Raw genomic sequence first — 17,778 nt, 5'->3', positions numbered from 1 at the left:
AACATATGCTTATCAGTCCAGTGTGGTATGTCACAACAGACCAAATGAAAAGAATCTTAAAATCATCTCAACAAATGCAGAAAAAGCATCTGGCAAAATTCAACATCCATTCATGATAAAACTCTTCCCTAAGAAATGAGGCACAGAAGGAACATATTTCAACGTAATAAAGGCCACGTGTGACAAGCTCATAGTTAACATCATACACAATGATGAAAGGTTGAAAGCTTCTTCTCTAAGATCAGGAACAAGACAAGGAAGTCCACTTTTACCACTCCTATCCTAGCTAATGCAATCACACAAGAAAGAGAAAATGTATCAGAACTGGAAAGTAAAAAAAAAAAAAAAAAAAGGAACTGGAAAGTCAGAAGTAAAGAGATGACATGATTTTATATTTAGAAAAACCTAAAGAGTCTCAATAAAAAAAAAAAAAAAACCGTTAGATCTAATCAACAAATGCAATACAGTAGCATTTCTATGTTAACAACGAATTTTCTGAAAAACCAATCCCATTTATAGTAACATCAAAAATAATAAGATACTTAGGAATAATATAAGGGGGTAAAAGGGCTGTCATCTCAAAACTATTATTACACACTAATAAAAGAAATTGAAGGTAACAGAATAAGTGGAAAGGTATCCCATGTTCATGGACCAAAACAGTTAATACTGTTAAAATGTCAATACACCAAAGGCCATCTATAAAAATAAGTCCAATCCCTATCAGGATTCCAATGACTTTTCTTTTAAAACACAAGTAGAAAAAACCACTCTTAAAATTTACATAAAACCACAGAAGACCCTGAGTAGCCAAAGAAATCCTGAGAAAGAAAAAGCAGTAGATAACACACTTCCTGATTTCAAGCTATACTCATCAAAACAATACGACACAGTATAAAATCAGACATATAAACAAACAGAATAAAGAGCCCAGCAATAAATCAATTAATTAATATTTGACAAGGGAGCCAAGAATTCTCCCTCAAATTTCCCTCTACACATCTAGCCCACCCTGCAAAAACAGTCTCTCAGTCTACTATAAAGGTTCATCTACATGATGAACCCTTCCCTAATGACCAAAGTTTGTATAATCTTCTTTCTTTGAACTTTATTTCTTTCCACAGAATCACTATATGTTGTTCAGTGAAGATCTTGTATTCCAACCCAGATTGGAGACCACTTACATTTCCTTTGTATTACTGTCAAGTCCAGAACGTTTTTATTTTGTAAAAGATTGTTAAATGTGAAGAATAAAATAAGAAAAGGAGAAAAAGGCAAAGAATTCAAAGAGTTCTCTGAGATTATGACCCAGAGAAAGGATTCTCTTACCTGTTTTGATAAGGTGTACGGTGAAGGAATCTTTGAAAAAGTAAAGCTGCAGGCTGAATATACCTAGATTGAAAAAAAAATTTATTGTAGTGATAAAGTTTATACTTATAAAAACAGCAAAGTGATAAAAGAATATACTGGAAGACTGAAAAATCAGTTGGCACATATAAAAGTCATTATTCTGTACACAGGTTTAGTGAACTGGGAATTGAGTAGCTAGGGTTCTTGTCCTGGCTTTCTCTGCTACTATGTATGACTCAGGGCAAACTCCATAGGCCTTGATTTCTGCATTGAAGGAATAAAGGGGTAGAAGCAGTACCCCAATATCCCTAAAAATCTATTCTCATCGAGCTTCCTTGCTGATGTATTGGGAAAAAACCCTATGCAGAACAAAATTACAATAACCTTCCTCCCTCCCCCAAACCCACCAACCAAACAAAAAAATCTGCGCAGCTACGTGAGAGCAATATGTTTACAGGCAACTGATTTCCTTTCACTAAGTTCAAAGTTGTGTTTTTTAAGTCAAATTATTACAAAGGCGAAAGGAGTTCTTAACTGCTTGCTCTGAAAACTACGATGTTCATTCAGTATAACATTCAAAATAAAAACATGACTTTTCAAAAGCATTACTTTCTGCAAGTATCATAATTTAATACTGAATTGATAAACATACAGACATAAAAATTTACAGAGATCAATTTTCAGATATAAGTTTTTTCCATACCTAATCTCACTTATGAAGCAGAGCACATTATATACTTTGTACTCTTATATTCTGTTGCTGTATGTTGGTTTGTTTACTCACCCGGACAGTATAATGGATTGTATTCTGTTTTTCATACTGAGAAACCACTAATGTAAAGGTATGGGTCCCAGGTGTGGTCAGCTTTATCTTAGTCAAATAATGAGGGCTGTTAATTCGAATGCCATCAATGTATGGAGGCGGGTCACCTACAAGTAAGTAGGTTTACAGAAAAGGACACTAAATTTAGTTCCTGTAGTTTTTAAATTTAAAGTATTATTGTTCATGATAGGAAAAAAAATTAAATGGACGGACATCCCTCCCCCCTTGATTCTATCTTTAAAATATAACAGTCCTAAAAATTTCAACTTAAAACTTTATAATTAAACAATTTAAAATTTTAAGTAATCTCTAATAAATAAATGCAATATTTTGGAATACATTCAATGAGGTATAAGATAATTCCTATTAGCCTATGTTACATTTTCTCCAACAGAGGATTTTAAAGTAGACTGTTTTTTTTAATTTTGGGGAAATTTTTTTAGACACAAAGAGGTACATAAAAATATATCTAAACACCCCACCATTCAGAACTAAATTAACACTTTTTTTGGTCATTCTAGCTTCTTTATAAAACAAAGTCCCTTTTAAACACTACCCTTAGTCTTATTGTGCTTCACTCTGATGGATTAATGGGCATCTTTTCAGACTTTAACACACACACATTCCTAAAAACAAATGTTATTTCTACGGGCATAGAGCTAAAAAAAAAAAAAAAAAAAAAAGGATAGCACATGTCTTATTTTAAACCTTTCATTTTTCACTCAACATGTTTAAGATTCATGTTGTTCTATATAGAGATGGTTTATTCCTTTTAACACTGCCTGTATAATATTCCATCATATAAATATGACTTATTTATACCCCCATTAGTTATACAATCTGACAGATATTTCTAATATTTTGCTATCACAAACAATGCTACCTAATATATTCTCTGATGTCTCATCAAAGTCAATACAATAAAATCTTTTCATGCGGGATCCCTGGGTGGCGCAGCGGTTTGGCGCCTGCCTTTGGCCCAGGGCGCGATCCTGGAGACCCGGGATCGAATCCCACGTCGGGCTCCCGGTGCATGGAGCCTGCTTCTCCCTCTGCCTATGTCTCTGCCTCTCTCTCTCTCTCTCTGTGTGACTATCATAAATAAAAAAATAAAAAAAAAAAAATTAAAATCTTTTCATGCATGTTAATTACTACATGTCATTTAATAAAGTCAGTGCTATATCACTTAGCTTACTTAGGAACACTGAATATTTATAATGTAATCAATTGGAAAAATTAAACGTTTTAGTATTTCAAACAGATAATAGGTCTCTAATGTTTAGAGTGGTGTGATCCAGTATGAAGAGAAAAAGAAGGGGGGCATATCTGTGATTTTGGACAAGGTTTCTAACCTGCGTCTCAGTTCAGTCTGGGGGGAATGATGTAAGAATGTTTTTTAAATTCACCTCAGAGTGTTATGATGAAAATAAAACTATAAACCAGAAACTACTTTTTCCTTGAAAAGGCAGTATATCATTATAATGTGAGAGTATTTTTTTTTTTTTAAATCCAAATAAAAAGGGTAACAAATATTTTTGAAATTCAAAACCCATTTAAACATCTTAATGCTAGGAATATATACTCATAATATTTGTGGGTTTTTTATTGTATAGTAGCCAATATATGAAAAATGGAAAATCTGGCTAATTTAACTTTAATCCTTGGAATACTATGTGCCATGCTCATTTTGGAATATCAAGGGATATCTACCGACAAGTATCAGGGCTGTCCCACCCATATCTCCCACCAGTGTAATGGGGGTAATAAATACTATGTTTTCCTTTGATTAAATAAAACAAGACTGAACAAAACCACTTTCTTTGTGCCTTCTGAAAGAACTGTCAATAACTGCTTCCTTACCTCTCACTCTCTCCTCAGTCCACTCCACTTGGGCTTCTAAGCCCACCTCTCCACTAATTCTGTTCTTGTTAAGGTCAATAATGACTGCCAGGATGCTAAGTCCAATCGTTTCTTTTCTAACCTAATCTTACCTCTGAAATAGCAATAGATGCAGTTGCCCACTCTTTCCTTCACGAAAGTCTTCCCTCGTGTCATGTAAAACCTTACTCTATTTCCTCAGGTATTTTGTTCTAATTTTTCTACAGTAACTTTCCCTCTGTCAACATTAAGATGCCTGATTCCAAGGGTCAGGTCCTGGGTGTTCATCTTTGTACCTACAATTCTCTCCACTGGCAATGTATACAGTCCTATCTTCAAAAGGTATCTATATACCCCTGATTCTTCAATTTGTATCTATAATCCTGACCATATCTCAGAACTCTACTCAAAAATACAATTGCTTCCTTATTTTCTACACTTGGGTATCTAACAGGTATCTGAAATGTAACAAAACCGAAAATTAGCTTTTGGTTTTATTTCACAACAAAATTGCTCCTCTGCCTGCCACCAGCTCTTATTCCATCTCAATAAATGTTACAGCAACTTTTTATGAACTGAGCCAAAAAACCAGAAATCAATCTTGATTCCTCTTTGCCCCCTATATCAACTCAAGTCCTGACAACCCTACTGAAACCCAAGTCTGTCCACTCCGCATCATCTCCACTCCACTCCTATGCTAAATTCTTTCTCAAATAAAATCACTAATTTGGTTCTCTGCTTCCATTTTCCCCCCTCTCCAATATATTCTACAAAGAATGTCCTTTAAAAGAAATTTATATAATGTCATTTTCTTGATCAAGGCTCTCCAAGATTTCCTGTCACACTTAGAACAAAATCCAAACCCTTCGTGTGGCTTACAGAACATCATGTAATCTGAGCCTGCACACCCTTTCTGACCTCTTGATACTTTACCACCCCAGGCCTCCTGGCCTTTTTTCTAAGAAATACTCTTTTTCTCATTTTAGAGTCCTTGCACTTGTTCTTCCCTCCGCCTGTAATGCTTTTCCTTCTATTTGTTTGCATGACTGATTCCTTTTCTCACTCAGAGTTCCAATGTAACCCTTCTCAAAGAGGCCATCCAAGGGTCACCCAACCAAAAACTAGTCACTAACACATGACCTAATTTATTTCTTTTTTTTAAATTTTATTTTATTTATTTATTCATAGAGACAGAGAGAGAGAGAGAGAGGCAGAGACACAGGCAGAGGAAGAAGCAGGCTCCATGCACAAAGCCTGACATGGGACTCGATCCAGGGTCTCCAGGATCATGCCCCGGGCTGCAGGTGGCACTAAACCGCTGCGCCACCGGGGCTACCCGACCTAATTTATTTCTTTACTCACATATCACTATCTGGTATTTTTCTTATCTATCTCTCCAACAAGAACATAAACTAATTGTTCCTATCACTTAGTATGTCATAAACTTTTTTTCACGTGAAAGCAAAGTGGTTTCAATACAGTATGTTAAATGCCTCAGGAGCCCTGCAGAGGGAAAGATACACTTTACCTGGCAGAAAGTTTATCAGAGAGGAAATAACATATAAGCTGAATCTTAACCATGTTTATTACACAGAATAGAGTAAAAGGAGTAAGTGGGTAGAGAACAGGGAAGATAGAGACACTTGGGAGAAAAAACTGTATGAAAAGAAGGGAAGCAGGGGCATAGTGTGTTCCCGGAGTAGCCAGTACCTCACTGAGTGTACTATGAAAGGATGGGCCTGAGATAAAAGGCAACAGGAAGTTTAAGGTCAGGATACCAAAAGTCTAACAAACCATGCCAAAGAACTGAGATTTTAGCCAGGAGTCCATGGAAAACCAGAGAATTTTTGATCAGAAAAAAAGATAGGATTTAAATTTTAGAAATACTACTCTGACAGCAATATCCAAGAATATAGGGATTCCAAGTACCTGAAATCTCTATATTAGAAACAAATCAAAACAAAACATAAAAGTAGCGTGAATACCAATACGTCTGTTTCAACGTTGTTTATTAGTCTATCAGCATTATTTCTGCATATTATCTACATGAAATGACATTTTAATCAGGCAAATAAAAATGTTAATGTTTGTTTGAATGACTATCTAGTAAACATACCTGGGTAATAAACTTTTTTTCCATCAGTTTTGTATACAACCATTGTGATAAATTCTCGATTATTTGCAAAGTCATCCTGAAAGTACAAAGAATCCAATGGAGTTAGGAAAATGGGCTCAAAATGCTCTTAAGTAGGGGAAAAAATTCTAATTTTAAGAGCATTTCAGCTACTTAAAAAATACTTTTCTGAATTAGACTCATTTTAATGGATGCCCACATTGTATTAAGTAATATATTAAATAAGACTCTGAGGCTATTAAGATTATGGTCACCCTTTAAGGAATCAGGTCTAATGATTTAACATTTCTAAACCCCCTTCAGAGTATTTTAATGTTAATTTTTTAAAAAAGATTTTATTTATTCATGAGACACACACACAGAGAGAGGCAGAGACACAGGTAGAGGGAGAAGCAGGCTCCATGCAGGGAGCTCAATGTGGGACTTGATCCCAAGGGACTTTGGTATCACACCCTGAGCCAAAGGACACACTCAACTGCTGAGCCAAAAGACACACTCAACTGCTGAGCCACTGAGGCGTCCCAATATTCTTTTTTTTTTTTTTTTTGAAGATTTTATTTATTTGACACACAGAGAGAGAGAGAGAGAGAGCACGCACACACATGGGGAGTGGCAGGCAGAGGGAGAGGGAGAAGCATGCTCCCCATGGAGCAGGGAACTTGATATGGGGCTCAATCCCAGGACCCTTCAAAGAAGCTGAAGGCAGACATTTAACTGACTGAGCCACCTAGGTGCCCCTAATGTTAATATTCTTAAGACCTAAAGCATACATAATCAACCTCAAAATCCTCACTGACAAGCAAAAATTCACGTTTTTCTTCAAAATTTTAAGTATATAAACGTCCTTAGGGGAAATATTCATTTATGTAATGCAACACTTATTTTCAAGCACCTATATAAATGAAACAGGCTGATGACCGAATTACATATCTTGGTCTAATATTTTTTAAAGTTTCTGTATGGGATATATAAGAAGGGATCAGTACCTTGTCGGTTATGTGTCTACTAAGCAAAACCCAAACGGCAGCGCCCCCTTGTGGACACTGCACCTCCAGTTTGTACTGGGGGTTGTTGGCCAGGCTATAGGCATCTTTCACAGGTCCTTGCTTAGCATCCCAAGTACTAAAAGATAAAGTCAACAAAGAAAGTAGTAATTAAATTTCTCATTGAGCTAAAACACTATTTTTTAAAAGTTTTGTGTTTCCAATACAATTAAGTTATCAGGATTTTTGTTTTATTGCTTAAAATTTTTTTGGCATAACCAAGATAGCATATAAACAAATAACTATTACATGGTAGTCATCTGTGGGCATGACAAAGAGAATGCTAGTCTTCATAAATTAATCCTTATACCTCATGTGAAAAAAGTGGAGACTACTATAAAGTATATTCTGAAATATGGAAGTAAGTTACCTGTGAATACATGTTGATTCTTTAAAAAGACCTGGATTCCAACTCAAATAAATCACATCATAATACTGGCAGAGATCATCCCATGAAATCCAAAATATTCCTGAAAATTAGATGTCTGTTAATCTATAAAATGTCTTAATGATAAATGACTTCAGTTAGGTACATTTCGTATTGTTACAGTGTGTTATTTAAAGATTGTATGGTATTAAGATTAAGAAGATACATTTACCATTGTCTATTTTCTGAGCTGTGCGAGGATCAAAGTTTAAATATTTTTGTAACTCTGGGGTCCAGTTTTTTACATCATTTTCACTATATCTTCCTTTCCAACGTAAATGACTCCAAGGATTTTTCAGTTGGATAAATCGTAGCCCCTATTAAAAAAAAAACAGGAAATAAAGTTACAAAACAGTTTTACCGAACTTTTATTAGTTATAGATGCATTTTCTAAGAGAGGATGCATTTTGAATACTGATCAAAATACTTTTCCTTCCATGTCAACTTTAATCAACATTTTCAGTAGGTCACATATCTGATCAAAAACTGTAAATGCCTACCTATTCCTGAGAGCTATGCTGCCCATACGGTAGTTACTACCCAGAGGTGGTAATTATCAAATTTAATTAAAATTAAAAATTAAAAAAAATAAAAGTTGGGCTCCCTGCGAGGAGCCTGCTTCTCCCTCTGCTTGTGTCTCTGCCTCTTCTCTCTCTCATGAATAAATCTTTTTTTTTTTTTAAACTAGTCATATTTCAAGTGTTCAAGGACCATGTATAGCTAGTAGCTAATACACACAGCACAATACAAATATGGAACATTTCCATCACAGTAGGAAGTTCTTTTGGACAGTGCTGCCTTAGAGCATCAAGAATTTTTTCATTCTTTCAAAAATCTACTCTGCTCTGAACTCACTTTATTTTCCAGTACTCATTTCCCATGTATCTTTGAGTTTAATTTAGTCTTTCCTCTCATAATCCCACAAACAATCCTTATTCATTTTTACTTCTAAAGGCATTTACATTTACCTATGTTGTCTCCCTTTCTTGGAAGGCCCTCTCTGATCTCCTATAATCACCTTCCTTCCTTCAGATCTTCCTTAGCTTTTTCCTCTACTGACTGTCTCTCAGTGAAGACTGAAGCAGTGAAGAAGAGAAAAACATGGACTTTGGAGTCAGAATGAAATGGGACCAAATGCCAACTCTACTATTAATTAGGTTTATGGATTTTGGGTGGGTCATTTACTCTCTGATCAGTTGTTTACTCACATGTAAAATGAACATTATAATGTCTCCTAGAACACTGTTGTGAAGACTAAACGAATATAAAATACTTAACAATTAGTAATTTTCTTCTCCTTTTAATTACTACCTCTTCTCTAAATTTTAGTGCTAACCCTCTGTATTTCTTTAGTTTAAAACAAATAATATCCTATCTTGTTTCCTACTTGTGCAAATATATGTCTTGTTTCCCCAATGAGATTGTAAACTCCTTGAAATGGTAACACTACTGTCCTTTTTCAGAAGTCTCCCCTGAGTTTATAAAACAAAGTGTTAAGGTTATAGTAAGTGGCTCAACAAATAGCGGGTGTGTCTATAGAACTAATTACGTGGACTCAGAAAATCAAAAGAGCTTGTAAATCCAAGAGTATTTGTTTTATTTTCAAACAAATCAGGAAATTGTATTTGTTTTCTAATGATATCAAACTGGGGGGACATTTTTGAAAGACATATTCCTTGGCTTTATAAATGTGGCAAATGATGGCCTGGGATAAATGTAATTTCTGGACTAAGACTCATTTCTCTCAGGAATCTTCAAATTGCTTTTCTCAGTTTCTTACCACTTGTCCACCCCTGCCCCTATTGTACAGATATTTAACTCTTATTATTTTTTTCATAAAACCTACTTCTACATAAGCAGGAAATCTGCCTTATTTCAGAACTCTATCACTTCTTAAAGAAGGAATCTAAAAGAGAGGAAATTGCTGCTAAGCAATTCTGGGGCAGGTCCCAGGCATTACTGACATTTAAGGACACTAAGAAAGAGCTATAGATTTTGTTTGGATAGAGAGCCTGCAATTCAGAACCCTGAACAAGGAAGAAACGTAACCAAAACCAGATCTAGTTTATGATGCAATATCCCATTTTCAAAGTTATTTCCAAAGGGCAGCAAATGAAAAAACTTCGATAAATTCAGAAATCCCTTGGTAAGACTTGCTGGACTTAAGAGACTGCAGCTTGAAACTGAGATATATCTTCACAGTAGACTATGGAACATCACTCCAAGTAGGAGACAACAAAATGACCCAAAGGACTGATACTAAAACTGAAGATCTTAGGACATTCAAACTGGTTAGAAGCAAACAAAAAGGATAACATTTTCACACAAGTATTAATAAAATCATATTAAGTGAAGAAATTCACAAATGTAGAAGATTGGCAGTAGCTTTAGTCTAAGATTAGGTCTATCTGCACAACAGAGACTAGAGATAAATGCCTGAATGAAATAAATATTTTTGGGTATTTTTTAAATAAAGATTTATTCATTTGACAGAGAGAGAGAGAAAGAGAGTGAGCACAAGTGGGGTGAAGGGGCAGAGGGAGAAGCAGGCAACTCACAGGACCTTGGGATTACGACCTGAGTCAAAAGCAGGTGCTTAACTGACTAGGCCACTCAGGAACCCTAAAAATATTTTTAAATTCAAGTCAGAACTAAGGAACTATCTCAAAATACAGACAGCATACTCTACCTACACATGCTCTAAAATGCCTTAATCTCTACAGGAAAACTCCCACATGGAATTGATAATATGAGTGCTTTCAGATTTTTAACTAAACAGCTGTTACTGAAATTCTTACTTTATTGGCATTTAGCAAATTTATAAATGTATTCTTTTTAGGTCAAACCACAGGTGTCTATTTCATAAACCTGTTATTTGTCTAGTTTACTTTCAACAATCAGACTAGCCTCATTATTCAAAGTAAAAGATACAATCTTCACAGAAAATTTCCTCAAATTCAAGCTTTCATACGGACTTTCATTATCTAAATTTAATTACCTTCCCATTACCTCACTATTATTCTACCAGAAAGTTTTAACAATAAAGTAACATACACATAATACTATAATAGCAACTGTTATTCCCAATGTTTTAACTCATGTTTGTGGAAAATCACATTTCTAAAACAAACACGAACTCTCAGCTTATTCAATTTCCCATACATTTTTATTTTTTTGCTTTAAGTAATCAATTTTTATGCTTTTACAGGAATACAGTATTCTATACAGTATGGTTAGTGGCTGATTTAGAAAACCTTGAGATGTGGTAGCAGGTCCTTACTGCTTCATAATTCATATAATTCCATGTGCCATATAAGAAAATAAATCTAATTAATACATAATGGAATACTGTTATTGCTGATTGATCACTACTTCCTTCTGTAAGTTTAAGCAAGGGAAACAGGAACACATGGCTGGCTAAACTTTCCAGTGACTACACAGCTTAGGTACTCTATATCATCAGGGAAAAAGAATTCTCCTGTAATCATCTTTGTATTTTCTAATCCATAGAATGGATCTATTTTTCAGTTAAAAAGAACTAATCAGTAACCCAAGAAGTAATCAAGTCAACCACTCCAACACCTGAGCAGAGAAAGGGTCTGAAATGTCTTAAAGCATGTGAGAGCTGTCAGGATGAGAAACATTTGCAAACCCACTGGCAGGTTTCTTATTCACAGACATTCTCTTATTTTTTGCTCTTTCACAAATGCTTACTGAATGTCTACCATGCTCTTGAAACTAACGCTATGCTATGATTGACCCCAACACCAGCAAATAGCCCAGAACCTTGAGGGCTGTGTGTTTACCTTTACTTTTATGAAAAAGAAAAAAAAGGCAAAAGGCATTTATTTTATCAACATCTGTGCATCACTACCATTACATTTCCTCTATTTTATTTCATAATTTCTAATGGTTGAGGTCAAATTATTTAATGTAATAGGTGGAATGATTTTTAAAATTTCATCTAAACCTTGACCTGTCAGTATGCAAGAGTCTATTATACTTTTGATGAGCACTGGATGTTATATGTAAGTGATCACTGAATTCTACTCCAGAAACCAGTATTACACTGTATGCTAACTAAAATTTAAATTAAAAAAAAAAAAAAAAAAAAGAGGCTATTATACTATTTGGGATCCTTGCAATGTCTTATTATCAGGTATGAGAAAGAAAAAAAAAAATTAAAACCAAACCTTGAACTCTCTAATGTCCAAAACAGCATAAGCATGTGTGGGAACCAGACCCCACTTCTCTCCTTCAGCTTCAGTCATCATTCCAGTTGATGCAGTGATGAGGACATCCCCTTTGTGAAACCTGGAATGACCCCAACAGACAAATAATTAAAAGAAAACAGGTTTGTAACCTCAGATCACATTGTCTTTCCTTTATTGTAAGGGTTTAAAATTTCTGCAAATTTGACATCTCTAAAACTGGCTATTCTCAATACCCCTCAAAGAACAAGAAGTACATTTCTACTTCACAAATTAACAGATAAATTATCATATTGCCCCAATTTCCTCCAATTTTATTTTTTTTTTATTTTTTAAAAGACTGTATTTATTTATTCATGAGAGACACAGAGAAAGAGAGAGAGAGAGAGGCGCAGGGATACAAGCAGAGGGAGAAGCAGGCTCCACACAGGGAGCCCGATGTGGGACTCGATCCCAGGACTCCAGGATCACGCCTGGGCCAAAGGCAGGCACTATACGGCTGAGCCACCCAGGGATCCCCCTTCCTCCAGTTTTAAATGTTTTTTTTTTTATTTTTTTTATTTTTATTTATTTATGATAGTTACACACACACAGAGAGAGAGAGAGGCGCAGAGACACAGGCAGAGGGAGAAGCAGGCTCCATGCACCGGGAGCCTGACGTGGGATTCGATCCCGGGTCTCCAGGATCGCGCCCTGGGCCAAAGGCAGGCGCTAAACCGCTGCGCCACCCAGGGATCCCCCCTTCCTCCAGTTTTAGATAACTATCTAAAGGTTTAGGTACAAACATAACAATGAAGGAAAGCAAATGCTAAGTTTTCAAACGATTTACAAATAAAGTTGAAGATGTGAAATACATTTTGCCAAATCTTTGAAGTTTTCTAGTTTCACTACTGAATGTGTATTATTGTACAACTTTCCAGTCCCTGCATGTGGATTATTCACTTAAGGCTTAAAAGTTATATTCCTCTTGAGAATATATATATACTCTCAGACTTCTCTTTTTCCACCTTCCCTCAAATTGGTAAGTACTTAGGGAAATATAAAACAATTTGTCCACATAACATATTCCAGATTCAAACGTTCTGGATTATTTATAACCTGGATTAATCATAACCATCAGTGAGGGTAACTGAGGTAGCAAGTACATAAAGTGAAGTCTATTTTAAAAACACAATTTCTGGTTTAGCACCACCTTCGCCCCAGGGCGTGATCCTGGAGACCCAGGATCGAGTCCCGTGTTGGGCTCCCTGCATGGAGCCTGCTTCTCCTTCTGCCTGTGTCTCTGCCTCTCTCTCTAATAAATAAATAAATAAATCTTAAAAAAAACAAAAAACAAAAAAACAACAACACAATTTCCTGGGGTGCCTAGCTGACTTAGTTGGTGGAACATGTGACTCTTGATCTCGGGGTCACTGAGTTTCAGTCCTATGTTGGGCAGAGAGATTACTTGAATAAACAAAAACGAAAACAAAATAAATAACACAATTTCCCTAAATAACTAAACACGCAGCCTCTGCAATATCTTAATTTTTTTATTTTTTAAAAAGATTTATTTATTTATTTATTTATTTATTTATTTATTCAGAGAGAGAGAGAGAGAGAGAGAGAGAGGGGCAAAGAGACACAGGCAGAGGGAGAAGCAGGTTCCATGCAGGAAGCCCAACGTGGGACTGGATCCCAGGTCTCAGGATCACACCCCGGGAAGCAGGCGGCGCTAAACCGCTGCGCCACCGGGGCTGCCCTGCAGTAGCTCTTTTAAATAAGGCATAAATTTTAAAAAACAGCCTCTTTTACTACTAAAAAGAGAAAGGGAGCAGGAGAGAGAAAATGTTTACCTTTGATAAAGCATTCTGAAAGAATTATCCTTACTGAAAGTTTGGCTATCTGAATGCATAGCAATTCTTTCTGGTATCCACCCCGTCAGTGCATGAAGATCAATATTCTGCAACATAAACATATTTTCAGGACCATCAATATTATTGTCAAGCTCTTAAATAAATCCCCAGGGTAGCTATTAAATCTCATTGATTTGATATAATGATTTCAATGGACTAAATCAGAGGGTAGTAAGCTGTTTTTGACAATAATACATTTCTTATTTAACTCAAATTCCTACCTGGATTTAAGCAGAAGTTTATCTATTCCTTATAATCTCCATTGCTTTTCCTAAACCCAACTGTTTTACTGGTAAATATGATACAAACTTAAAACATGTTACAGATAAAAGGTGCTTTAATAATGATGATGACAGTCACCATTTAGTGAGTTCTTAGGATAGCCACTTTTCTATTATCTTACATATATTCTCATTCTTTCCCTCTCTATGCTGCACTGGGTAAATTAAAAGGCAGTGAATTAGAAACTAAACTCTTGGGGCACCTGGGTGGATCAGCGGGTTTGGCATCTGCCTTTGGCTCAGGTCATGATCCCAGGGTCCTGGGGATCCCTGAGTCTGGCTCTCTGCTCCGTGAGGATGAGGAGAACACTTTTTCCTCTGCCCTCCCTCTGCTTGCACTCTCTTGCTCTGCCTCTGATTCACAAATAAATAAAATCTTAAAAAAAGAAAACACCAAACAACCTAAACTATAAAAATAATTGAAGGACAGAACAACTGAGTGTATAGGCTAAGAAGAGATTTTAACATCCTATTGCATTTAACTATGACCTATACATTCTATGCCTTGCATTGTAAGAACTAGAAGAGTGAAGGAGAGACCAGGTACGAGGCAGGGAAACTAACCAGCTACGAATGATGAATGACTTGCATACGTTACTTCATTTAATTTTCACAACTCTGAGAGGTGGATATTATCCTCCTCATATTACACACAAGCAAGGAGGCTAAGAATGGTTACATACCTTTTCTAAGGCCACAGGCTGGTTAGTGTCGTAATTCAAATTATACTAATCTAATTTCTGGCATAAGCCCAGGCTACCCCATACAATTAAAGGACACTGGCACACTTTGATTTTATAGGTTAAGTAGTGTTAAGATTGGGCAAAACTAAAACACCCTGAATTTACAAATCAAAAACCACACATAAGGATGACAAAATGACACATCCTTTGATCTGAAGAGATTTCTTTGAAAAGGTACACTTTCCGTGAGCCGCTGTACGGGGATCTGGGGCACTGCCGGGGCTGCAGGTGCGCGGCTGCTGCTCCCACCCGACGCCCCCGCGTGCAGAGGGGCGAGCGCCAGTGCAAGCCTCCCACCTTCAGGTGGCTCCAAGGGGCCGAAATGAAAGCCAGCTCACTCAAGGCCACATTTCTTAAAACCCTGGGGATGCCCCGGGCCCCAAGCTCCCTGCTGCAATGACCCAAGGGGTGGTGCTAGGAGGTTCCCTGGTGCGCAGGCCTCGGCCAGCAGAGAGGGGGCCTTTCCTCCTGGGTTGGAGCAGAAGAGTAAGTTTTAAATGTCACCATTCCAGTGGAAACCCCAGATGTGACTTTGGGTCCAAATTATAACCTTTGGGCTGGTGTTTCTGCTCTTATAAAACCCAAATGTTGCTTGCAGTCTAAAAAAAAAAAAAAAAAAAAAAAAAAAGACCATCCAATTGGTCTTGCATCCCAACATCTCGCAGACATACATTTTTGGTTTCCTTGAATCCTTTACAATGCACTATCCTTGTAAAAGAAAATACAGTTTCCCCTAATAAGGTAGACTGAGAAACATTTCTCAGGGCAGATACTGTTTTGTTTTCCTTTAAACAAAAATATCATCTATAATCTCTCAAATTTAAAATAGTCATATTAGATAGCATAAATCTGTGTCTGGATCATCCTGATACTTACTGAATTGGATCCTGGGAAATCATATCCTCCCATGACCTTCATATATGCTTTTTCTATGAGGGAAACCCATAATTCACTTTTGTTGTTAGAGTAAGAACAGAGCAATTCTCCCTTATGATCAACAGGTAATTGATCATCAATTATCACCTGGAGAAAGAGAACATTAATTTCCTTAGGTGGTACAAAATATCTTAAAATCCTTTCTATCAAGGAAAAAAAATACCTTTCATACAAATGAAATAAAACGCACAATATGCCTATTATTAAAGTAATTATAGCTTCATATTTCTAGAATCTGATCAATTATAAAATGTTATACAATGTCTTCATTCAATTTTATAGGCTAATTTCCCTGTCAGGTGATAACCATGAGCCAACTGGTTAAACAGATTTATACCATCAAAATTATTACAGATTCTAGAAATGTACATTATATCCAAAATAATTATAAAAGGGCCTCACTATTAAGGTAAATCACAGTATTACTAGGAGTAACTTTACTAAGCCTGCAAAAAGACTCATGTTATGTACAGTTGTAAAAACAGAACAGTATGGCTAAAAAATACATTTAATAGAGGAAGTGATTACCACAAAGCTACAGTTTCTAAGTCACATTATAAAGTGATCTGGGAAACAAGATGATAGGCAGAATTCTGATCTAACACTAATAGGAGAGTCATGCAACTATTATTTTCAAAGATTCTTTAAATAAAGGGTTAAAGATTACAGTTCTGAAAAACCATTCTCAATGATTTTGCTTAATTTTTAAGAACCAGCAGGGGTTCTCAGAGGGTCTTAGCATCACCATTATCGGGGGAATTTATTAGAAATGCAGATTATGGCCCCACCCCCACAACTTCTGAAATGGAAACTCCTGGGGTGAGGGGGTATGGGGGTGAGAGAGCAATTTTCTGTTTATTTTTTTTAAAGTATTTATTTATTCATAGAGATGCAGAGAGAGAGAGAGAGGCAGAGACACAGGTGGTACAAGTCCTAATCTTAGGACTTGTACCACCTAAGGCAGAGGGAGAAGCAGGCTCCATGCAGAGAGCCTGACGTGGGACTCCATCCAGGGTCTCCAGTCATGCCCTGGGCTGCAGGCGGCGCTAAACCGCTGCGCCACCTGGGCTGCCCGCAATTTTTGTTTAAAGCCTCCACGTGATTCTACACATCCCAAAATTTGAGTATCGCTGAGTCACAGAGCAACTTCTCAGACTGAAATCACCAGGGGATTTGTTTAAATGCAGATTCTTGATTTAGTAGGTTCAGGGTGAGGCCTAAAATTTTGCAATTCTAACAAGTCCCCAGGTAATGCTAATGTTGATTCCTGGACCTCTGAGTAGATAAGAGCTAGAGAATCCCAACAATGTCAGGCCATTACAACAAATTCATACTTAAGGAAATTAATGTAATTTAAAACTGTATGTATTTCACAAAGGAAAATATAATTTTAAAGGCTTGTTGAAGTTATGACTACACATATAAATTCCTGTGACTTATTAGATTTAGTTTGTCCAATTTCCTTTTAATCAATTAAGAACTATCAGATTAAGGTTTAAGCATTAGTAATCATTAGCTCAATGTTACTTATTGAAATCTTCTATAAATTTCCCAAAACCATTTTTAAAAAGACTTTCTTAATTTTTATTTTTAATTATTAACATATGATGTTATTGGTAGTAATATGCATAACACCAGACTCAAAATCTTTTTAAATGTTTACACAGATAACATTTCTTAATGATTCTACTCAATATTCAAAAGTGGGGAAGGGAGAGAGAGAAGGGGTTGGGGTGGGGAAAGATTATTCACCTTTCTTGGGACACCATTGAGGTGAAGTTTTACCATATACTTTCCACATGGATTGTATTCTGGCTCACCATCCTTATTCTGAGGGTAAATTATGCTTTTGTAAGGAAAATAAATATTGAAATACCAAATTAATATTCAATATAAACTACTATGCAGGATATTTTAGACATATGCTATTGTCTTGGCAATTTTATAAAAATAAACAGAAGAATATTTTTCTATAATAGGCCTAGAAAAAGAATTTCACCCTAATCAAAGTGCTTATTTAACATAAAGTATCTTATGAGATCATACAGTAGGTCATA

The 17,778-nt window shown here is 36.0% G+C and overlaps 1 protein-coding gene across 3 annotated transcripts in view; it reads right to left on the bottom strand.

Moving 5' to 3' along the window:
• Positions 1 to 17,778, bottom strand: part of CAPN7 (calpain 7) — a 41,646-nt gene that overhangs the window by 5,064 nt on the left and 18,804 nt on the right. The window contains exons 9-19 of one of the 3 annotated variants that reach the window (XR_012014944.1): positions 17,474 to 17,567; positions 15,662 to 15,808; positions 13,702 to 13,808; positions 11,849 to 11,969; positions 7,828 to 7,972; positions 7,599 to 7,698; positions 7,172 to 7,307; positions 6,168 to 6,243; positions 3,057 to 3,265; positions 2,135 to 2,280; positions 1,330 to 1,392 (exon numbers count right to left, since the gene is read on the bottom strand). Coding sequence is in view for 2 of the 3 variants with exons in the window: in XM_072792841.1 (XP_072648942.1) it covers positions 1,330 to 1,392; positions 2,135 to 2,280; positions 6,168 to 6,243; positions 7,172 to 7,307; positions 7,599 to 7,698; positions 7,828 to 7,972; positions 11,849 to 11,969; positions 13,702 to 13,808; positions 15,662 to 15,808; positions 17,474 to 17,567 (1,135 nt within the window). In the remaining variant the exon portion in view is untranslated. The remainder of the gene's footprint in view (positions 1 to 1,329; positions 1,393 to 2,134; positions 2,281 to 3,056; positions 3,266 to 6,167; positions 6,244 to 7,171; positions 7,308 to 7,598; positions 7,699 to 7,827; positions 7,973 to 11,848; positions 11,970 to 13,701; positions 13,809 to 15,661; positions 15,809 to 17,473; positions 17,568 to 17,778) is intronic. The other 2 variants (XM_072792841.1, XM_072792842.1) reach the window with 2 other exon arrangements.

The sequence above is a fragment of the Canis lupus genome, chromosome 22 (assembly GCF_048164855.1).
Source record: "Canis lupus baileyi chromosome 22, mCanLup2.hap1, whole genome shotgun sequence".
Lineage (NCBI taxonomy): Eukaryota > Metazoa > Chordata > Mammalia > Carnivora > Canidae > Canis > Canis lupus.
This window is presented reverse-complemented; position numbering and strand designations above follow the sequence as displayed.